Source organism: Momordica charantia (genome assembly GCF_013281855.1).
Source record: "Momordica charantia cultivar OHB3-1 chromosome 3 unlocalized genomic scaffold, Mcharantia_2.0 BLBB01000003.1, whole genome shotgun sequence".
NCBI classification, from domain to species: Eukaryota; Viridiplantae; Streptophyta; class Magnoliopsida; order Cucurbitales; family Cucurbitaceae; genus Momordica; species Momordica charantia.
This window is the reverse complement of record NW_028275161.1, coordinates 14,234,210-14,250,610: the sequence shown is the minus strand read 5'-3', so window position 1 is coordinate 14,250,610 and position 16,401 is coordinate 14,234,210. Positions and strand designations below refer to the sequence as shown.

General features: G+C 33.7%; 1 protein-coding gene and 1 long non-coding RNA gene across 3 annotated transcripts; both read left to right on the top strand.

Moving 5' to 3' along the window:
- The first annotated feature begins 282 nt into the window (after positions 1–282).
- On the top strand, positions 283–4,869 carry LOC111020460 (tetraspanin-3-like). Its single transcript, XM_088121359.1, has 2 exons — positions 283–823; positions 4,340–4,869. The coding sequence occupies exons 1-2, from the start codon at positions 311–313 to the stop codon at positions 4,682–4,684; spliced, it is 858 nt and encodes a 285-aa protein (XP_087977485.1). The 5' UTR covers positions 283–310; the 3' UTR covers positions 4,685–4,869.
- A 1,803-nt stretch (positions 4,870–6,672) lies between these two features.
- LOC148212440 (uncharacterized) lies at positions 6,673–11,223 on the top strand. 2 transcript variants are annotated; one of them, XR_015789808.1, is made up of 2 exons: positions 6,673–10,798; positions 10,968–11,223. It is a non-coding gene; the product is annotated as an uncharacterized LOC148212440 (long non-coding RNA). The 2 variants fall into 2 exon arrangements; XR_015789807.1 differs by having other exon boundaries at positions 6,673–10,829.
- The last annotated feature ends 5,178 nt before the right edge of the window (positions 11,224–16,401 follow it).

The following is a 16,401-nucleotide window of genomic DNA, read 5'->3' as shown; positions in this document are numbered from 1 at the left end:
AACCATTTTTATTTTTATTAAATCAATTGTTTTCAAATTTATATTTTAGAGTCACCGATCAAACTCACCCAAACTTTTACATTGACAAGTGAGCTATAATATTTAAAATGAATATTTTTCTAAAAACTAAGTTGACTATCATATTAAAATAAAAATCCTCAAGTCCGAGGAGTGTGAAATGGGTAGCAAAAGGACAGATTAGTAATTTCACATAGCTTAAAGGGCAAATCCGTCCCATGGGAGTCCCAAAAATAAAAATACAAATATAAGCTTCCGTTCTTCTTCTTCTGATTCCATTTGCATTTTAACGATGAGAAGCAGCAACCACTTAATCGGGCTTCTAAATTTCCTGACCTTCCTCCTGTCCCTCCCCATCATCGGCGGCGGCGTGTGGCTGAGCAGCCGCGCCAACACCACCGACTGCGTCAAGTTCCTCCAGTGGCCCCTCATCGGGATCGGCGTCGCCCTCCTCGTCGTCTCCCTCGCCGGCTTCGGCGGCGCCTGCTACCGCAACACATTCCTGATGTGGTTCTACCTCTTCCTCATGTTCTTCGTCATCGGCGCCCTCGTCGGCTTCATCATCTTCGCCTACGCCGCCACCGAACGCGGCTCCGGCCGCCCCCAGCCCAACCGCGCCTACTTCGACTACTATCTCCACGACTACTCCGGCTGGCTCCGCGACCGCGTCGCCGACGACGCCTACTGGCCCAAGATCGCCTCCTGCGTTAGAGACTCCAAAGTCTGCCGGAACATCGCCAGAACCGCCGGTGGCCTGCCGGAGACCGTCGACATGTTTTATCTCAGGCACCTCACCCCGCTCGAGGTACGTACTTTCTTTCTTTCAAAACTCATTATTTTTTTAAAAAAAAAAAATATTTTTATTTTTATATTCTTTTATCAAAAAATATTTGTTTTTTTTTAACTAATCACCCCTGTTAAAAAAAATAATTAGCGGTGAATTTTTCAAGGATGATGAAGATAAAATTTGATCCTCATCGATAAAGAGCCAATTATTTTCTTGTCAAAACGGCTATTTAAGGATAGTATTTACCGGTAAGAACTTAAATATTTTGTTTTATTCGATTTAACTTTTAAAAATTTGAAAAATATTAAATTTGTTATTTATGGACTATATAATTACATTTTTTACAGACAAGAAATAATAATCACAAAATAAGTGTTTCTTTTAGTCTGGATTGATAGATATACGAGTATTGTAATTCTAAATATTCCCTCGTTAATGGAAGTTTAGTTTTAGTTGGTTGTAATCAAGAAATTCTTGATTTCACTTGGTGGAGAAGGAAGAAATTACCACCCCTTTTCGTTTTAGATTTAAAATATTATATTAAAAGAAGCTTTTTTCTAAACAATGTATTAAAAGAAGCTGAAACTTTATAGAATTGAAAAATTATATATACAAAAATTTGATTTGACCCCGGTGACTAGTTATGAATTGAGGTGTACTTGAACAAACCTGAATATTTACATTATATAAGAAAAAAAACTTTTTTAGATAAATTATACATTTTAACAAGTAATTCTAAATTTATGATCTCAAGTCTAAAAATATGGATTTTGAAACTTTGGGATCCAGTGGAAAATCAAGTTCAATACAATATATTTGCCTAAATATGTTTTAAATCTTTAGAAAATGATGAAGTTGGATTATTTATTTATTTATTACTATTTGGTATTTCTAAAACATAAAATAATTAAAAACTGTTTGAGTAAAAAATAATTTAAAAAAAAAAAGATTGCTTTATGAAGTGGTTTTTGAAAAAGCAGTTTTATGTGATTACTTAAAAGAAGGCAGATCTGATTTTAAGGAGAGTTTTAATTGCATGTGGAGTGTCATTATTAGTCATGGGCTGGAATACAAGGCCCATGCAATTCCCCCATTAAGCCCTCCTGCGGGCCCACTTATCTACTGACACCTCAATTTTTCATTTATTTTTAAATCCAATTCCTCTTATATACCCTTTCTTTTTTTATTTAAAACAATTCTAATTTTGTTTATTGGATTTTAATATAAAAGCAATAACAAATTAATGTGTCAAAAGAGCTCGTACGTTATTAAGTTTAAATTCTTATCTTAGTACTTTCAAATATTTGTTTTGATTTTCTTAAAAAAGAAAATTTTGCTTCTTTTTCTTTTCTTTATTGCATTCGGAAGTTGAACTTATTTGATTAGTAAAAGAAAATAAAAATGAGTCAAACTGAACATATCTCAACGAGTTAAAACACCAATCTCTGACCAAAAATTAGATGATGAGTTCGAATTCCTAATCCACAAAAAGAAAATTTACTTTAAAATTTAAGAGATTGTTTGAAAGTTACGTCTAAAACCGATTAGTATAATTCTTAAAAACAATAGATAGGAAAAAAATATATTGAGAAATTTTATTCACAGGCATAAAATAAATTTGTATTTTTTAAAATGTCACCATTTTTTATTTCTTAAAAAATATAGCATAATTTCGACTCTTCTCAGTATACTTTATATCACATTTAAATTAAATTGGATTGAATTATATTTAAAAATGTATTTATTCTATGCTATTTACGTAATTACTTAAAAAATATATTTGTTTTTTGTTTTAATGTTAAATTAGTTTTATATGAAATTATATTTTAATATATAATTTAATTTAAACGTGTTGTTTATATTAACGTCCAGAAAAAAAGAGATGAAAACTAGAGTGAAAGGTATTTTTTCAGACATTTTCTTAAATTTAGATAATGGAAAACAATTTAAATTTAATCTAGCTCATATTTTCGATTTCGATACACGTGGCGTAAATCTAGCTCGCGGGCGGTGGCGTTTCCCAAATAACCGCCATGCTTTAGATTCTGTTTCACTTTCTTAAATGCAATGAACTTTTTTTTTAATTTTCAGTTTTTTTCCCCTTTATTTCGTGTTTCTTTCCATTAGTATATATTATAAACCTTCGATTTAAACATACTTCGACCTTTTCAATTAATTAGTTAATTTGGTATAACTCAACTGATTAGATATGTTATTTCTATATAATTGTTACGTATGTGAATACGAATCTATTTTCCTTTTTCAAACAAAAATATATGAATTCAATCCATATCTCCTTAAGTTGTTGTACTAAAAAAGAAATTTATTTAGATCATTTATATGATCAAATATTTACCTTCTTTGAACTAAAATAAGAAAAGAAGAAAAAATATTGGAAGAATACTTCTTACCTAGTTGAGACTTTCCTCAGTTAATTCTTTGTCACATCCTAACAAGATTTTTACATAAATAAATGCCAAAAAAAACTTGATATTTAAGATTAAAAAAAAGGAAAAGTGACAATCTAGAATATTTTAAAATGATCCAAAGTGAATATGGAGATCCAATATGAAAGGGAGTGAGAAGATAATAACATACATATAGAAAAAAAAAAAAGCTCAAAACTTTATTGAATTCCTCTCTTTGTAAAGTAGAAAAGTGCCTTTTTTCTCATGTCAATAGGCTCAAGTTGTAGAAATATTCAATTTTTTCCCCTCCCATTGTTTTTGCTTGCAAAAGCTATCCTTTTTCTTTCTTTCTTTTTTTTTTTCTTTTCTTTTTTTCCTCTCATTCTAAGTTATAGCTAGAAGGTGATCCTTTAGGACCATTAAATGAGAATCTTATCCATGGTAGACATGGTAGAAGACAAAAAAGTGGGACCTTCCAAAAACTATAGCATCAACCAAGATTCTTAGGGTTTTTTTTTTTTTTTGCCTAGAATAAAAGTACTTTGATTTTAAGATATAATCTTATCCAGATAGGCTTCATTCAATTTACAAGGGCTTTGAATAAAAGTTTGTAACTTGTGTTATAAAGGTTTAATGGGACGAAAATCCAATAGTTTTTTTTGGCTGATGGCATTTGAGAATAGGAATGATTTGAGTTACTTAGATCCTTAAATTCTAATACTTTGAAAACTGTGTCAAATTAACCTTGAAACTTTAGAAGATTTCAATTGAGTATTTAGATTTTGAAATGTGTCAATCTGTAGTCCCCACTCTTGTTAGAATAGACGTGACGTTCACCTTTTTAAAATTTAAATGAAGTGACATGCTACGATACATTGGTTTGAGAGATTGATTTGACATATAATTGTATTCTATTTAAAACTAAATTCGTCCACAATAGTACCTAACACAAACTATAGCGGTCGTGGAGACCATTTAAACTTACTTTTGGAAATTTAAGATTTAAATAATAAGCAATTTTCTCTTCAACTTTTTAATCTTATTTTACTTGATTCCAAGAATCTCAAAAGAAAAAAATGTCGAATAATTTCCTCAACTTTAACTTATTTCTTTCTTTATTTGGCAGTCGGGTTGCTGCAAGCCTCCCACAGTGTGTGGGTATGTGTATGTGAATGAGACAATGTGGGATGTGGGAGGAGGCCTTGTGGGGGGTGAACCTGACTGTGGGAGGTGGAGCAATGACCAATCTCAACTTTGTTATGCTTGTGACTCTTGCAAGGCTGGGGTTCTGGCCAGCCTCAAGAAGAGTTGGAGGAAGGTCTCGGTCGTCAACGTCATTGTTCTCATCATTCTCGTCATCTGCTACGTTGTCGGTTATGCAGCCTTTCGAAACAATCGCCGTATCGACAATGATGAACCTGCTAGCTCTGCACGTATGACTAAGGCGAAACCTGGATGGTTTAACTTTTGATGACAGATTTCAAGTATTTGTTTAGAAATAATTGGTAATCTTTTCCTAAGATAGAACTTGGGTTTTGATTTTTGGTTGCTTGTTTTTTTATTTCCTTTGAATTTGACATGTGTATAGAATGAATTTATAATTATGTATGGGATGTACTTCCAAGGTTAAATAATACTAAAATATTTTATAATTAATTTTTTCTTTTAAAATAAGTAAGTAGATGTGAATAAAAGGTTCAAAATTATAACTTTTTTATATTCACTTTGGTAAAATAATCAACAAAACACTTTGGATATTTGGTAAAATTTCTTTTTAAGTACTCCTTAATTAAGTAATTAGGTTGGAACACTTTACAAGTTTTTTCTCACATAAAAAACTTTTGACTGTTTTTTTAATAAAAAAATACACTTTTTTAGTTACTTTCAAATTAATGAGTTTTCATCGCGTTACAACTAAAACTCCCAAACATGTGTCCTTTTTTCAAACATAGCCTAGGAATATTTGAGAAAGTAAATGTATAATAAGTGTTTGAAAGAAATTCCAGATGATTTTGGTGATTTTAACCGTGACAAAAGTGATTTTTAAACCAAACATTATAAATATTATATGAAACAATTTTCATACGTAATTTTTTCAATTTAATTTTTATGTTTTAACATTTTTTTAATTATACAATTCCTATTGGTGAGTCTTGACTATAAATTTACCTGACATATTGATGCTTAAGTGTATTTGGATGAACTTCCTAAAGAAAGTATGAGGAAGAATGTATTGGATTTCATTATGGTTATTGATGGACTATTTAGAAATCGTAATTACATAGCAGCATTGAAAGATATAGAATTTACACTTTTGTTATGAAACAACTCTAATTAGAATGGTATCATCACATAATTTACTAGTATATCCTTTTGTAATATTAAATAATTTTTAAAATCACAAATTGGTAAATTGAGAGGTTACAATTTAAATCCCTTATATTTTGCTTAATTGTACTTTCCAAAAATAAAAAAAATACCAAAACGACAAAAATCCCCAAAATCATCCATTTTTGAAAATTTTGAAACCTCTCCTCCGACTCTTTTGCTTCCTTTGTTTTCTGTCTCTGGCCGATCGTCTCTGCATTCCTTCGCCTCCGTCATCGTCTGGGTGCCTCCTTCTCCACCCGTTGTATCCATTCTTCTTATCTCGCTGTCGTCTCCTTTATTCTTATTCAAAAACTTATCGTTTCCGTCCGCTTCTTCATCTCTGATCACCGTTCCTTCGTCTCCAGTCCCCCCCATTGCCGGAGCAGTTCGTGTCCGTTTATCCCGATCAAAAGATTTACATTCCAATATATCTTAATAGTTTTATCTTTCAGATTTGTACAATGTTGAAAACGCTGATTTATTTATTTATTTTGTATTGTTAAACCATTTCAATGTTCCTTCCATGCCCAAGTAGTCTCTAACGGTTGTTTTCGATTTCTGATTTTGTGTGAACTATTGTATATATGTGATATAAGAAAGTTTATATGAAATTTAGTTTATATTCGGATATATCCGAGTGTTGTAGTTGGAGAGTGTGTTGCTAATAGTGATTTTATTTTAGAAGCCTAAAAAATTCGAATATATCCGAGGGTTGTAGTTGGAGAGTGAGTTGGTTTATATGAAATTTAGTTTATATCCGAGGGTTGTAGTTGGAGAGTGAGTAATTAATAATATTGATAAATCAAGAGAATCAAATTTTTGAATGAGTAAATTAAGGTTTTGAAGGGGTGAATTAAGAGATTGGTATTCAAAATTTATACGAGTTTCACAATAATTAAAGGATTATAATAATAATTTATGGAATTAAATCTTTTATATTAGAAAAAAATAATTATAATAAATGTAAATGCAATAAATAATGATAACAATCATAATTAAAATAAAATATTACGGACAGAAATCTAAAAAGTCTAAAATTAGAAAATTTTATACATATGTACAATGGGCTTTATATTGGAAAACCCATGAAACAAAATACTAAATTAGTTTACAATTTAGTTCTAGGCCCAAAGCTCAAACCTATCAATGGTTACATTTAACACCCTCTACAAAGCCTATGTTCTCTGGTGTGTGAACATTGAGCTTGAGTTTCAGCTGCTGAAAATGAAAAGATGAGAGGTGTTTGGTTAGGGCATGGGCAATCTGAGCAATAGATGGAAGGTGTTGATTCCCTGAGAGCACAAGATCACGAGCAAAGTAGATATCAATTTCGACATGATTTGTTCGTGAATGGAGAACCGGATTCGCGCTGAAATGTATCGAGCTAAGATTATCACACCAAAGAGTGGGTGGCTGAAGAATAAGGACATGTAGCTCGCGAAATAGAGTGTTCAACCAGACAGGCTCCGAGGCAGCAAGAGCAAGAGAATGATATTCTGCTTCCGTACTAGATCGTGAAATAATTGCTTGTTTCTTAGATCCTCACGTTATAGGATTGTACCTAGGTAGATACAAAAGCCAGACGTATATTTGCGATCATCTGGGTCTGATGCCTAATCTGCATCAACATAGCCTTGAATTTGTATTTTTGTAGTTTTAGTAAGAAGCAAACCATGAGTAAACGAACCCCTTAGTTAGCGTAGAATACGTTTTACCATCTGCCAGTGAACTGTCGTTGGTGAATGCATGAATTGACATGCTTTATTTACTGAGAATGAAATCTCTGGTCTGGTAAGCGTGACATACTGTAGGGCTCCCACAACGCTTTTGTAAAGAAAAGGTTCAGACAAATGATCTCCCTGTCTTGCCGAAAGTAAGGAGCCACTGACCATTGGAGTAGCTATGGGATTTGATTCGAACATTTTAGCTCTTTGTAGTAAATCAGTAATATATTTTGACTGGGATGGGAATATACTTTCATTGTTGGGATAAGACACCTCAATCTCCAAGAAGTAGCTAAGTTTTCCCAAGTCTTTAAGTGAAAACTTATTATGAAGTATAAAAATTAGATTTTGGATGTCTTGTAAAGAACTACCCGTTATTATAATGTCATCTACATAGATCAAGATGTAGCAACACTGTCCATTTTTGTGTCTGTAGAAAAGAGAAGGATCAGCTTTGGAGCCAAAAAAGCCAAGTGTCATGAGCAATGTGCTGAGTCTCTCAAACCACGCCCTAGGTACTTGCTTTAAGCTATATAAAGCCTTTTTCAGCCAGCAAACAAGATGCTTGGAATTGGATTTAGTAAATCCCGTAGGTTGTTTCATGAGCACAGTTTCACTTAACAGCCCATGTAAAAATGCATTATTTATAGGTCCCAACCATGATTTAAAGCCAATGTAAATAGAACGTGGATAGTTACAGGTTTTACAACTGGGCTGAATGTCTTGGAGTAGTCGATATCTGTTGTTTGGTGAAATCCCTTGGCCACTAGTCGTGCCTTATACCAAGAAATGGGAACCATCAGTATTTCTTTTTATTTTGAATACCCATTTACAACCGATAACTTTCTGATTTGTGTGAGGGGATACCAATTTCCAAGTATCATTCTTGATGAGTGCAGTATACTCTTCTTCCATGGCCTGTCGCCAATGGGATGCTTTACAGCTTCTTTGGTAGTTGTAGGCTCCACTTCTTTATAGTCAACAAGAAAAGCCTTTGGTCTAAAATACCATTTTTGGCTCTAGTGACCATCAAATGGGTATTCTGAACATTGGATTTGGGTACTCTATTGGGAATAGTAGCACTAATAGAAGCATCTGTAGATGGTGGAGTATCACCAATAAGAGCATGAGTAGCTAGTTGAGGATCAGCAGGTGCAGCACGAAGAGCAGTGTCACTGGATAAGGTGAGGTTAAGGAGTGGAGGTTCAATAGGGGAATGTGAGGGGGATGGTAAATTTGGAGAGGAAAATGTGGGAAGAGTCTGGGAATATGGGGCAGTTTCAGAAGGTTGAGATACAATAGGGTTATAAGGATTTGGAAAAATTGTAGATGATACAGGTGAAGGTGAAAAGATAGGTAATGAAGAACTAACATGAGGTACAGATGTAGGTGTGTTTTGTAGGAGAGAAGGTAGATTAGTGAAGGGAAAGTTGGTTTCATCAGATAGAACACGACGATAAATATTTAAACGACCCTCTAGAGAGAGACATTTATAACCCTTATGGATATTACTATATCCTAGAAATATGCATGAAGTAGAACGAGGTTGTAGTTTATGGCTGTTGTAGGGACGACGTAGGGACGGAATGCAAAGACAACCAAAAGTCTTGAGGAAAGTGCAATTAGGCTTTTGGTTAAAAAGTTTCTCAAAGGGACTACTCCAATCAAGAATTTGTGAGGGTAACCTATTTATGAGGTAGATGGCAGTAGAGAATGCATCATCCCAATGGGTAAGAGATATTGAAAAGTGAGAAAGTAGGGTAAGGCCAGTATCTACGATATGTCGATGTTTTCTTTCGGCTATCCCATTTTGTTGGGATGTATAAGGACAAGAAACTCGATGTTGAATACCATTGGCTTTTAGATAGTTTGTAAATGGTTTGAATTCCCCTCCCCCATCTGATTGGAAAGTTAGAATATGAGTGCCAAACAATTTTTCAATCAGAGTTTTGAATTAAATGAAAGCTGAAAAAGCTCGTGCCTTGGATTCTAGAAAGTAGATCCAGGTGAATCTTGAGTAAGCATCAATAAAAGATATGTAATATTTATAGCCATTTCGTGAAGTTTTATAAGATGGCCCCCATAGATCAGAAACTATAAGTTGTAGAGGTATTGTATATGTAGTGGAGGAGGTGGGAAAAGGAAGGGAATGATTCTTTTCTATCGCACAAGCTTGACAGAATGAAAGATTTTTATTGAATTGAGAGGAAATAGTATATTGTTTTAGAACTTGAGTAATAACCAGGGTAGAAGGATGTCCTAGTCTATTATGCCAAATATCAAGATTTGATTTACAATGAAGAGATGAATTTGTTGTTGAAGAAGAAGAGCTCGGATTAGAGACATGATATACTGAGGATTGACTTTGAGATGATGATGTAGATGCATTCAGCTTGAAGGAATAAAGTCCATCTTGGAGTAACCCTTTGAGAAGGATGTTACCAGTAGCTTGGTCCTTAACAAGACAAAAAGATGGGTGAAATTCAAAATAAATATTGTTATCATGTGCAAACTGACTTACAGTTAGAAGGTTTTTGGTTACTGAAGGAACATGGAGAAGATTTTTAAGATGGAAAACATGGTTAGATGGTGAGATAAAAGAGGATTGTTCAGTATGGGTTATGGACAAACCTGCTCCATTTGCTGCGTGTATTTGCTGTCCACTTGGGGTTTCATTGCTGATTGCAAGATTACTCATCATTAGTGATATGATTTGTTGCGCCAAAATCAGAGTACCAGTTAGTATCCCTATTTAAGTTTGGAGTTATTACCATCGCTGTCATTTTATGGGAATAGTTCTGTGATGCTCTATCATTAGTGTTCTGTCCTGGATGAGTTTTATTAGTTATTATGTAATAACATCTGTCTGCAGTGTGCCCGAATTTGTGACAGATTTGACACTGTATTCGGTTTCTTGAATTCCAATGGCGTCCTCATCCTCTATTTGTTCTGTATCTCATTCTATTACTGTCATAATGCTGCTGATTATTTTGAGTTCTCTTACCTTCATTTGATTTTGTATAGTATTTGCCTGTCGTGCAAGATCAACAGATGGTAAAGTGGGATCTTTAGCCATTGATGCGGCTGTTTCTTTTCCATTCTGCTCTCATGAGATAAAAACAGATATGTGACTTCTTGAATTGAAATCTAGTGTGTTTTGGCTGTAATAACAAAGATTGTGGACTCATAATCAGAGCCTAGGCCAGACAGAATATGAAGGATGTGATCTTCTGTAGTAATTGATTTTCCAGCGATCAATGAGATTCTTTATTTGTCTCATGTAATCGTTTAGGCTCAAATTGCCCTTTTTCATATTCTGCAGCTTTGTTCTCAACTCCATAGTTCTTGCAATACTTTCAGTTGCAAACATCTGATGTAAATTGTTCCATACCTCCTTTGTTGTCGTACAGTGAAGAAGATCAGAAAGAGTTTCTTCTGACATACTGCCAAGAAGCCAAGACATGATTAGTCGATCTTGCCTCTTCCAAGAAGTATAGACGCTGTTAACCTGCTGTGTATTTGGCAAGAATTGTGAAGTTATTTCAGAATCTTCATTAATATGTTCTTCTAGCCCATTTATGTCCAGTGCGGCTAGTACTTGGAATTTCCATAACAAAAAATTGTCATCTCCAAATTTGACGGTTGTAATCTTATTTTCAGGGTATATCAATTGATTACCTCAACTCCCTGTGACTTCCGAATTTGCTTCCATGGAATCTGTCATTATTTTTCTGATGAGGAGGAAGAAGACGCTTGAAGAAGCTTCAGTCGGTTAGACATATGTGCTCTAATACGAAGAAAACATAATGGAGAATGTATTGGATTTCATTATTCATTCTTAACTTTCATCATATGTACTATGGGCTTTATATGGGAAAATCCATGAAACAGAATACTAGAATTAGTTTACAGTTCAGCTCTAGGCCCAAAGCCCAAACCTATCAATGGTTACATTTAACAGTGATTTTTGGTCCTCTAAAATCATTTTGCCATAATAAAATTGGTCTTTAAAGTTGATTGTCCAAAAAGTGATTCTAAAATGATTGACTCGAAAGTGCTTTAGAATAAGTAACAAACTCGTGATTAAAATCGCTTTTAAGTATAAGTAACAAAACATACCAATATTTTAAATAAAATTATTTTATTGAAATTGTTTAAAAAAATAATATTTTTTAATAAGCACTCAAATTAGAAAGTACGTTAAACTCACCCTTAGTGGTGGCAGTGGAAGGGGTGGGTATTCCTGATCGGGATGGTTTCCGAACTTATCCCGATATATATATTATTATTATTTTAATTTTGTTTTTTAAAAAGACTATTTTATTGGACTAACAAATATAAGAAAGAAAGAAAATTTGCTAAATTTGGCTATTTTATTCGGCTTGAGCTTCTTTAAAAAAAAATAAAAAAATATTTATAAAAAGTAATATATATTTTATTATTATCATACATAAAAATAATAGAATAATAAAATTAAACAGGGCGAGGTCAGGGACGAAGATGGGGTTGGGAGACCTCCCTTCATCCGATCGGGTTATCGAGTCCTGCGGGTATTTTTGCCATTTTGCCTTACTTTTGAAAACCAAAGTTTTCTAACCTATTGACGACATTATTTTTATGTAAGATTACTCATTACCCCTTCATTCCAAATCTTCTTCTCACCCTCCTTAATCTTCCCTCCAATTGAAAAACTTTTTTTTTGGTCTTACTTTCTCTCTCTCCTTTACTCACTACAAAAACGGCTTTTTTTAATAATATTTTATTTAAAAATTATTTTCAAAATAATATTCGTTTAAATAAAATTTAAATAAGAAATGCGTTTTTTCAAACTTATTCCAAAAATAATGCTTTTGAAATTATTTCGCCACATGAACACTTGATACCATAAGAGACGTGGTGCTATCTTGGCACCATGTTTGATTTTTTTTCTTTTTAATCAAGAGATGATCGTCTCTTCTATTGACGCACATTTGTGGTCGTCTCTTGGAGAGATAACTATCGAATGTTGATTTTTATAAAAAACAAATATTATTATATATTAAATATTATTCAATAGTTCAAAATACAATATAGTTGTTAGTCGCGTAGTGGATGAGATGTCAACTCCTCATCCTTGCTTTCACAAGTGTAAGATGGAGATCAAGTGTTTTTTTTTATATATTATTAATTGTTAAAAACAGAAAAAATGCACGAACTCTAACTCAAATCCAAGATGGAAAGGATATAGGATGAATGTTGCACTCAATACACCACTAACAGTTATCTTGCTTTTAAAACTATTGGATCATATTTAATACAACATAATATTTTATTTTATTTAAAAAAAATACACCCTCTCTCTTCTTTACTCCAAAAATCCGTCATCTTAGCTCCATCTTCCTGTTGCAATTTCTCATTCATATTCATCGGTGTAGTTGCAGGCTTGCAATTAAGCATGTTGAACTTGTTGAGAAGATTTGTGGCATACTTTCTTTGCTATATGAAAATTTTTCCTTCAACTTGATGTACTTCAAGACCAAGAAAGAAATGCAATAAACCCATATCTGTCATCTCGAACTCATTCTTCATATGTGACTTAAACTCAGCGATAAGGGATTCCGAAGAACTAGTATAAATAATATCATCAACGTAAAGGCAACCAATGATGAAATCATTTTTACCTCTCTTTTTCATATATAAGGTAGACTCGTTTTCACTTCTTATGAATTCATTTTGTTGAAAATAACCATCAATCTTGCTATACCACACCCGAGGAGCTTGCTTCAACCCGTACAACGCCTTCTTCAACTTGTACACCTTCTCTTCTTTGCCTTCTTTTATGAATCCTTTTGGTTATGCTACATAGACCTCTTCTTGTAAATCCATTTAGAAATGCCGATTTCACATCAAACTGATAAACCGGCCACTGCAGTTGTGCTGCCAATGCTAGAACTATTCTCACAATTTCAAAACGAGTTACTGGAGAAAAAAATTCTTCAAAATCAATCTCGTGTTTCTGTGCCTATCCTTTCGCCACAAGCCGTGCTTTGTGCTTCTAGATGCTTCCATCTGCGGCGAACTTTGTCTTGAAAACCTACTTCAAGCCACTTGCACTTTTGCCTTTCGGTAAGTCCACTATTTCCCAAGTTGCATTCTTCTCAATCAATGTCAATTCTTCCACCATCGCTATCTGTCATTCTTTCTTTTCTGTTGCTTCCTCATAGCACATTGGATCTGAAATCATTGAAGCAAACTGATAAGATTCATAAATGTCAGACAAGAATTTAAACTTTCTTGACAGTAATTCTTCTAATGATCCTGTAGAGTTTAAACTCTAAGGCGATGATAGGGGACTTTTTGAAGGTGTTGAATTTGGTGAACTGGTAGAGGATCCATCGGATCTTGATGAAGTCGGTCATGGATCTTCATTTGCTGATTCTTCATTCACCAAAAGAACTTGTTGCTGCAACCTTTCTTCATTGTTCTGCCAATCCCAGCTTGCATTCTCATCAAATACTACATCCCTTCTTGTTAGAATTTTGTCATTAAAAGGGTTATATAATCTATATGCTTTGGACTGAGTACAATAACCAATGAAAATACAATTTTCAGACTTTTCATCAAATTTTTGACGAACTTGGGAATGTACCAAAGCGTAAGAAATGCAACCAAAAACTCTTAAATGACTTACAGGTGGTTTCCTTCCATGCCAAGCTTCATATGGGGTTTCGATTCATGACCGCCCTTGTTGGAGATATGTTCAATAAATAGATAGATGTCGCTACCGCTTCTACCCAAAATTGATTCAGAAGCCCCTTTGCGTGTAACATGCTTCTCGCCATCTCCACAACGGTCCAATTCTTTCTTTCGGCGACATCGTTTTGCTTTGGAGTATAAGGAGCGGTCAACTCCCTGTGAATGCCACTTTCTTCAACAAAAAACTTGAACTCATTGGACAAGAATTCTTCACCTCTGTCACTACGAAGAGATTTGATGAATCTTCCACTTTAGTCTTGTAGTGCCTGAACTTCTCAAAAGCCTTCTGACTTGCTTTCCAAAAAATACACCCAACTCATTCAACTATAATCATAAATAAAAAGCAAGAAATAACGTCTCCCACCAAGAGACTTAGTTTGCATAGGTCCACATAAATCGGCATGAACCAATTCAAGGCACTTAGAGGCTCTCCAAGCCTTTCCACTAGGAAAAGACTTCAGGTTTGTTTTCCATAAATGCACAATTCACATAAATCAATATAGACAATTTTCAGTAGCCCAATAACCATACCTCTATGATTTAGCCATGACAGACCCTTGATGTTGAGATGCCCATATCGCAAGTGCCACAACTTCGAGTCATCTTTTCCTTCAACAACAAGAACAAAACTTGACACATTTGAGACTTCTGATGGGAACATTTTGTGTTGGGTCATCTTAACCCGAACCATCTCTTGACATGTCTGCTTATCTTTGACCACACAGGCATCATCATCAAATATTATGGAATATCCACTAGTCATTAGTTGTCCAACACTCAATAAATTGTATCCTAAACCGCGTACAAATTGAACATTATGAAGGAGCTTGAGTGTACCATGGCTAGTTTCAATACCCACCGTACCTTTGCCTTCAACTTGTAATTCCTTGCCATTTCCGAGTTGCACCTTCATATTTTTCTGTCTCATCAAGTTCTCTAAAGATGGATTTTGTACATGTCATGTGATTCGAGCAACCACCATCTAGAAACCAGATATCAGTTGGCTTTTGGTTAGTTTCTACATGAGCCGTAAAAAGCTACTATCTCCAGCATTCGTCGATACTTCATTCTCTGCAAAATTGACTCTCTGATTATTGTACCAACAGTCTGTCGTGGTTTCGCTCCCTCATTCGGATCTCTCAAATCTCGCTTCATATTTCTTAGATTGTCTCTTTCTCGCTCAGATCTGTCTCTCTCTCGTTTTTGGTGCACTCTTGCTCTCGCTCTCGTTCTCGCTCTTACTCTGGCTCCCATGCGTTGTCGTTCTTGATTTTGGAGCACTCTCGCTCTCAGTGCGTTTCGTTCTTTCTATCAGTGCAATCTGCTCTCTTTTTTGTGCGCTTCTACTCGCAGTGCACTCTCCCTCTTGACCCAAGACTTTTCATATCAACGTTCGGTGCTAGATTTGAAGTTTAGAAACAGCATCCTTTTATCCTTTTCATTTTATCTAATTTCTCTTCTGAAATGTATTTCTAAAATGCTAGCTCATTGCATTTAATTTCAAACTACTCTGGTAGTATTTTCCTTCTCTTGAGTGCATTTTTTGCGATAAAGCATTATCCATGTCATCTTATGTAATATCTGCCTTATATCCCGAAAATATAAGTACCATCGATAAAAATGAAAAATAAATTTACAAGACTAGTGTGAAAAATAAATAAAAACAAAGAATTAATATAGAGATTTTGGGGTTTGTTATTATTTTAGACAGAGTAAAAGAACAAAGGCACAAAAAACTCATTTTTGAGAGAGAGCAAGGGTGTCTTTCTTTTTTTTTTTCTTTTTTTTTTGTAACATAGCAAGGTTTTCTTTTAGAGAGAGAGGGAACTTGCTTGGTTGAAGATATATGTCAATTACCATTTAGCTATGCTCGCTTTGACTAGAATATAAAGAGTTAAGAATATGTATAGTTTTGTCTCTTTGTTTCCATGAATTAATTAAAAAGTTATAACTTCTTTTAATTATAATTAATAAGGAATTTCAAAGTTTGGTAACTTTTTATTTTCTAAATTACAAAATAGTTTTTTCTTACTATTTCTCTCAACTTTTTCTTCATCAAAACATGAGCTTCTTTTCTCTTTAGGTATGTTTTCTACTTTAGTCAATGCCTTGTGTTTTCTTATATTTTAGTTAGATTGTTTGATCCAACATTCAACTTTTAGTTTTTTTTTTCAATGCAATATATAATTGTTATTTTAAAGTATACTTGATTACCTACAATATATAAGTAATTTATTAAAAAAAAACTTAAGAGATGACATATTTGCCCTTTTTTATCATTTTCTTTTTCAATAACTCAAATAAGAAATCAAGACAAAGATTTATTTCATTTTATGAAAGAAGCTCAACCTCGAGGTTG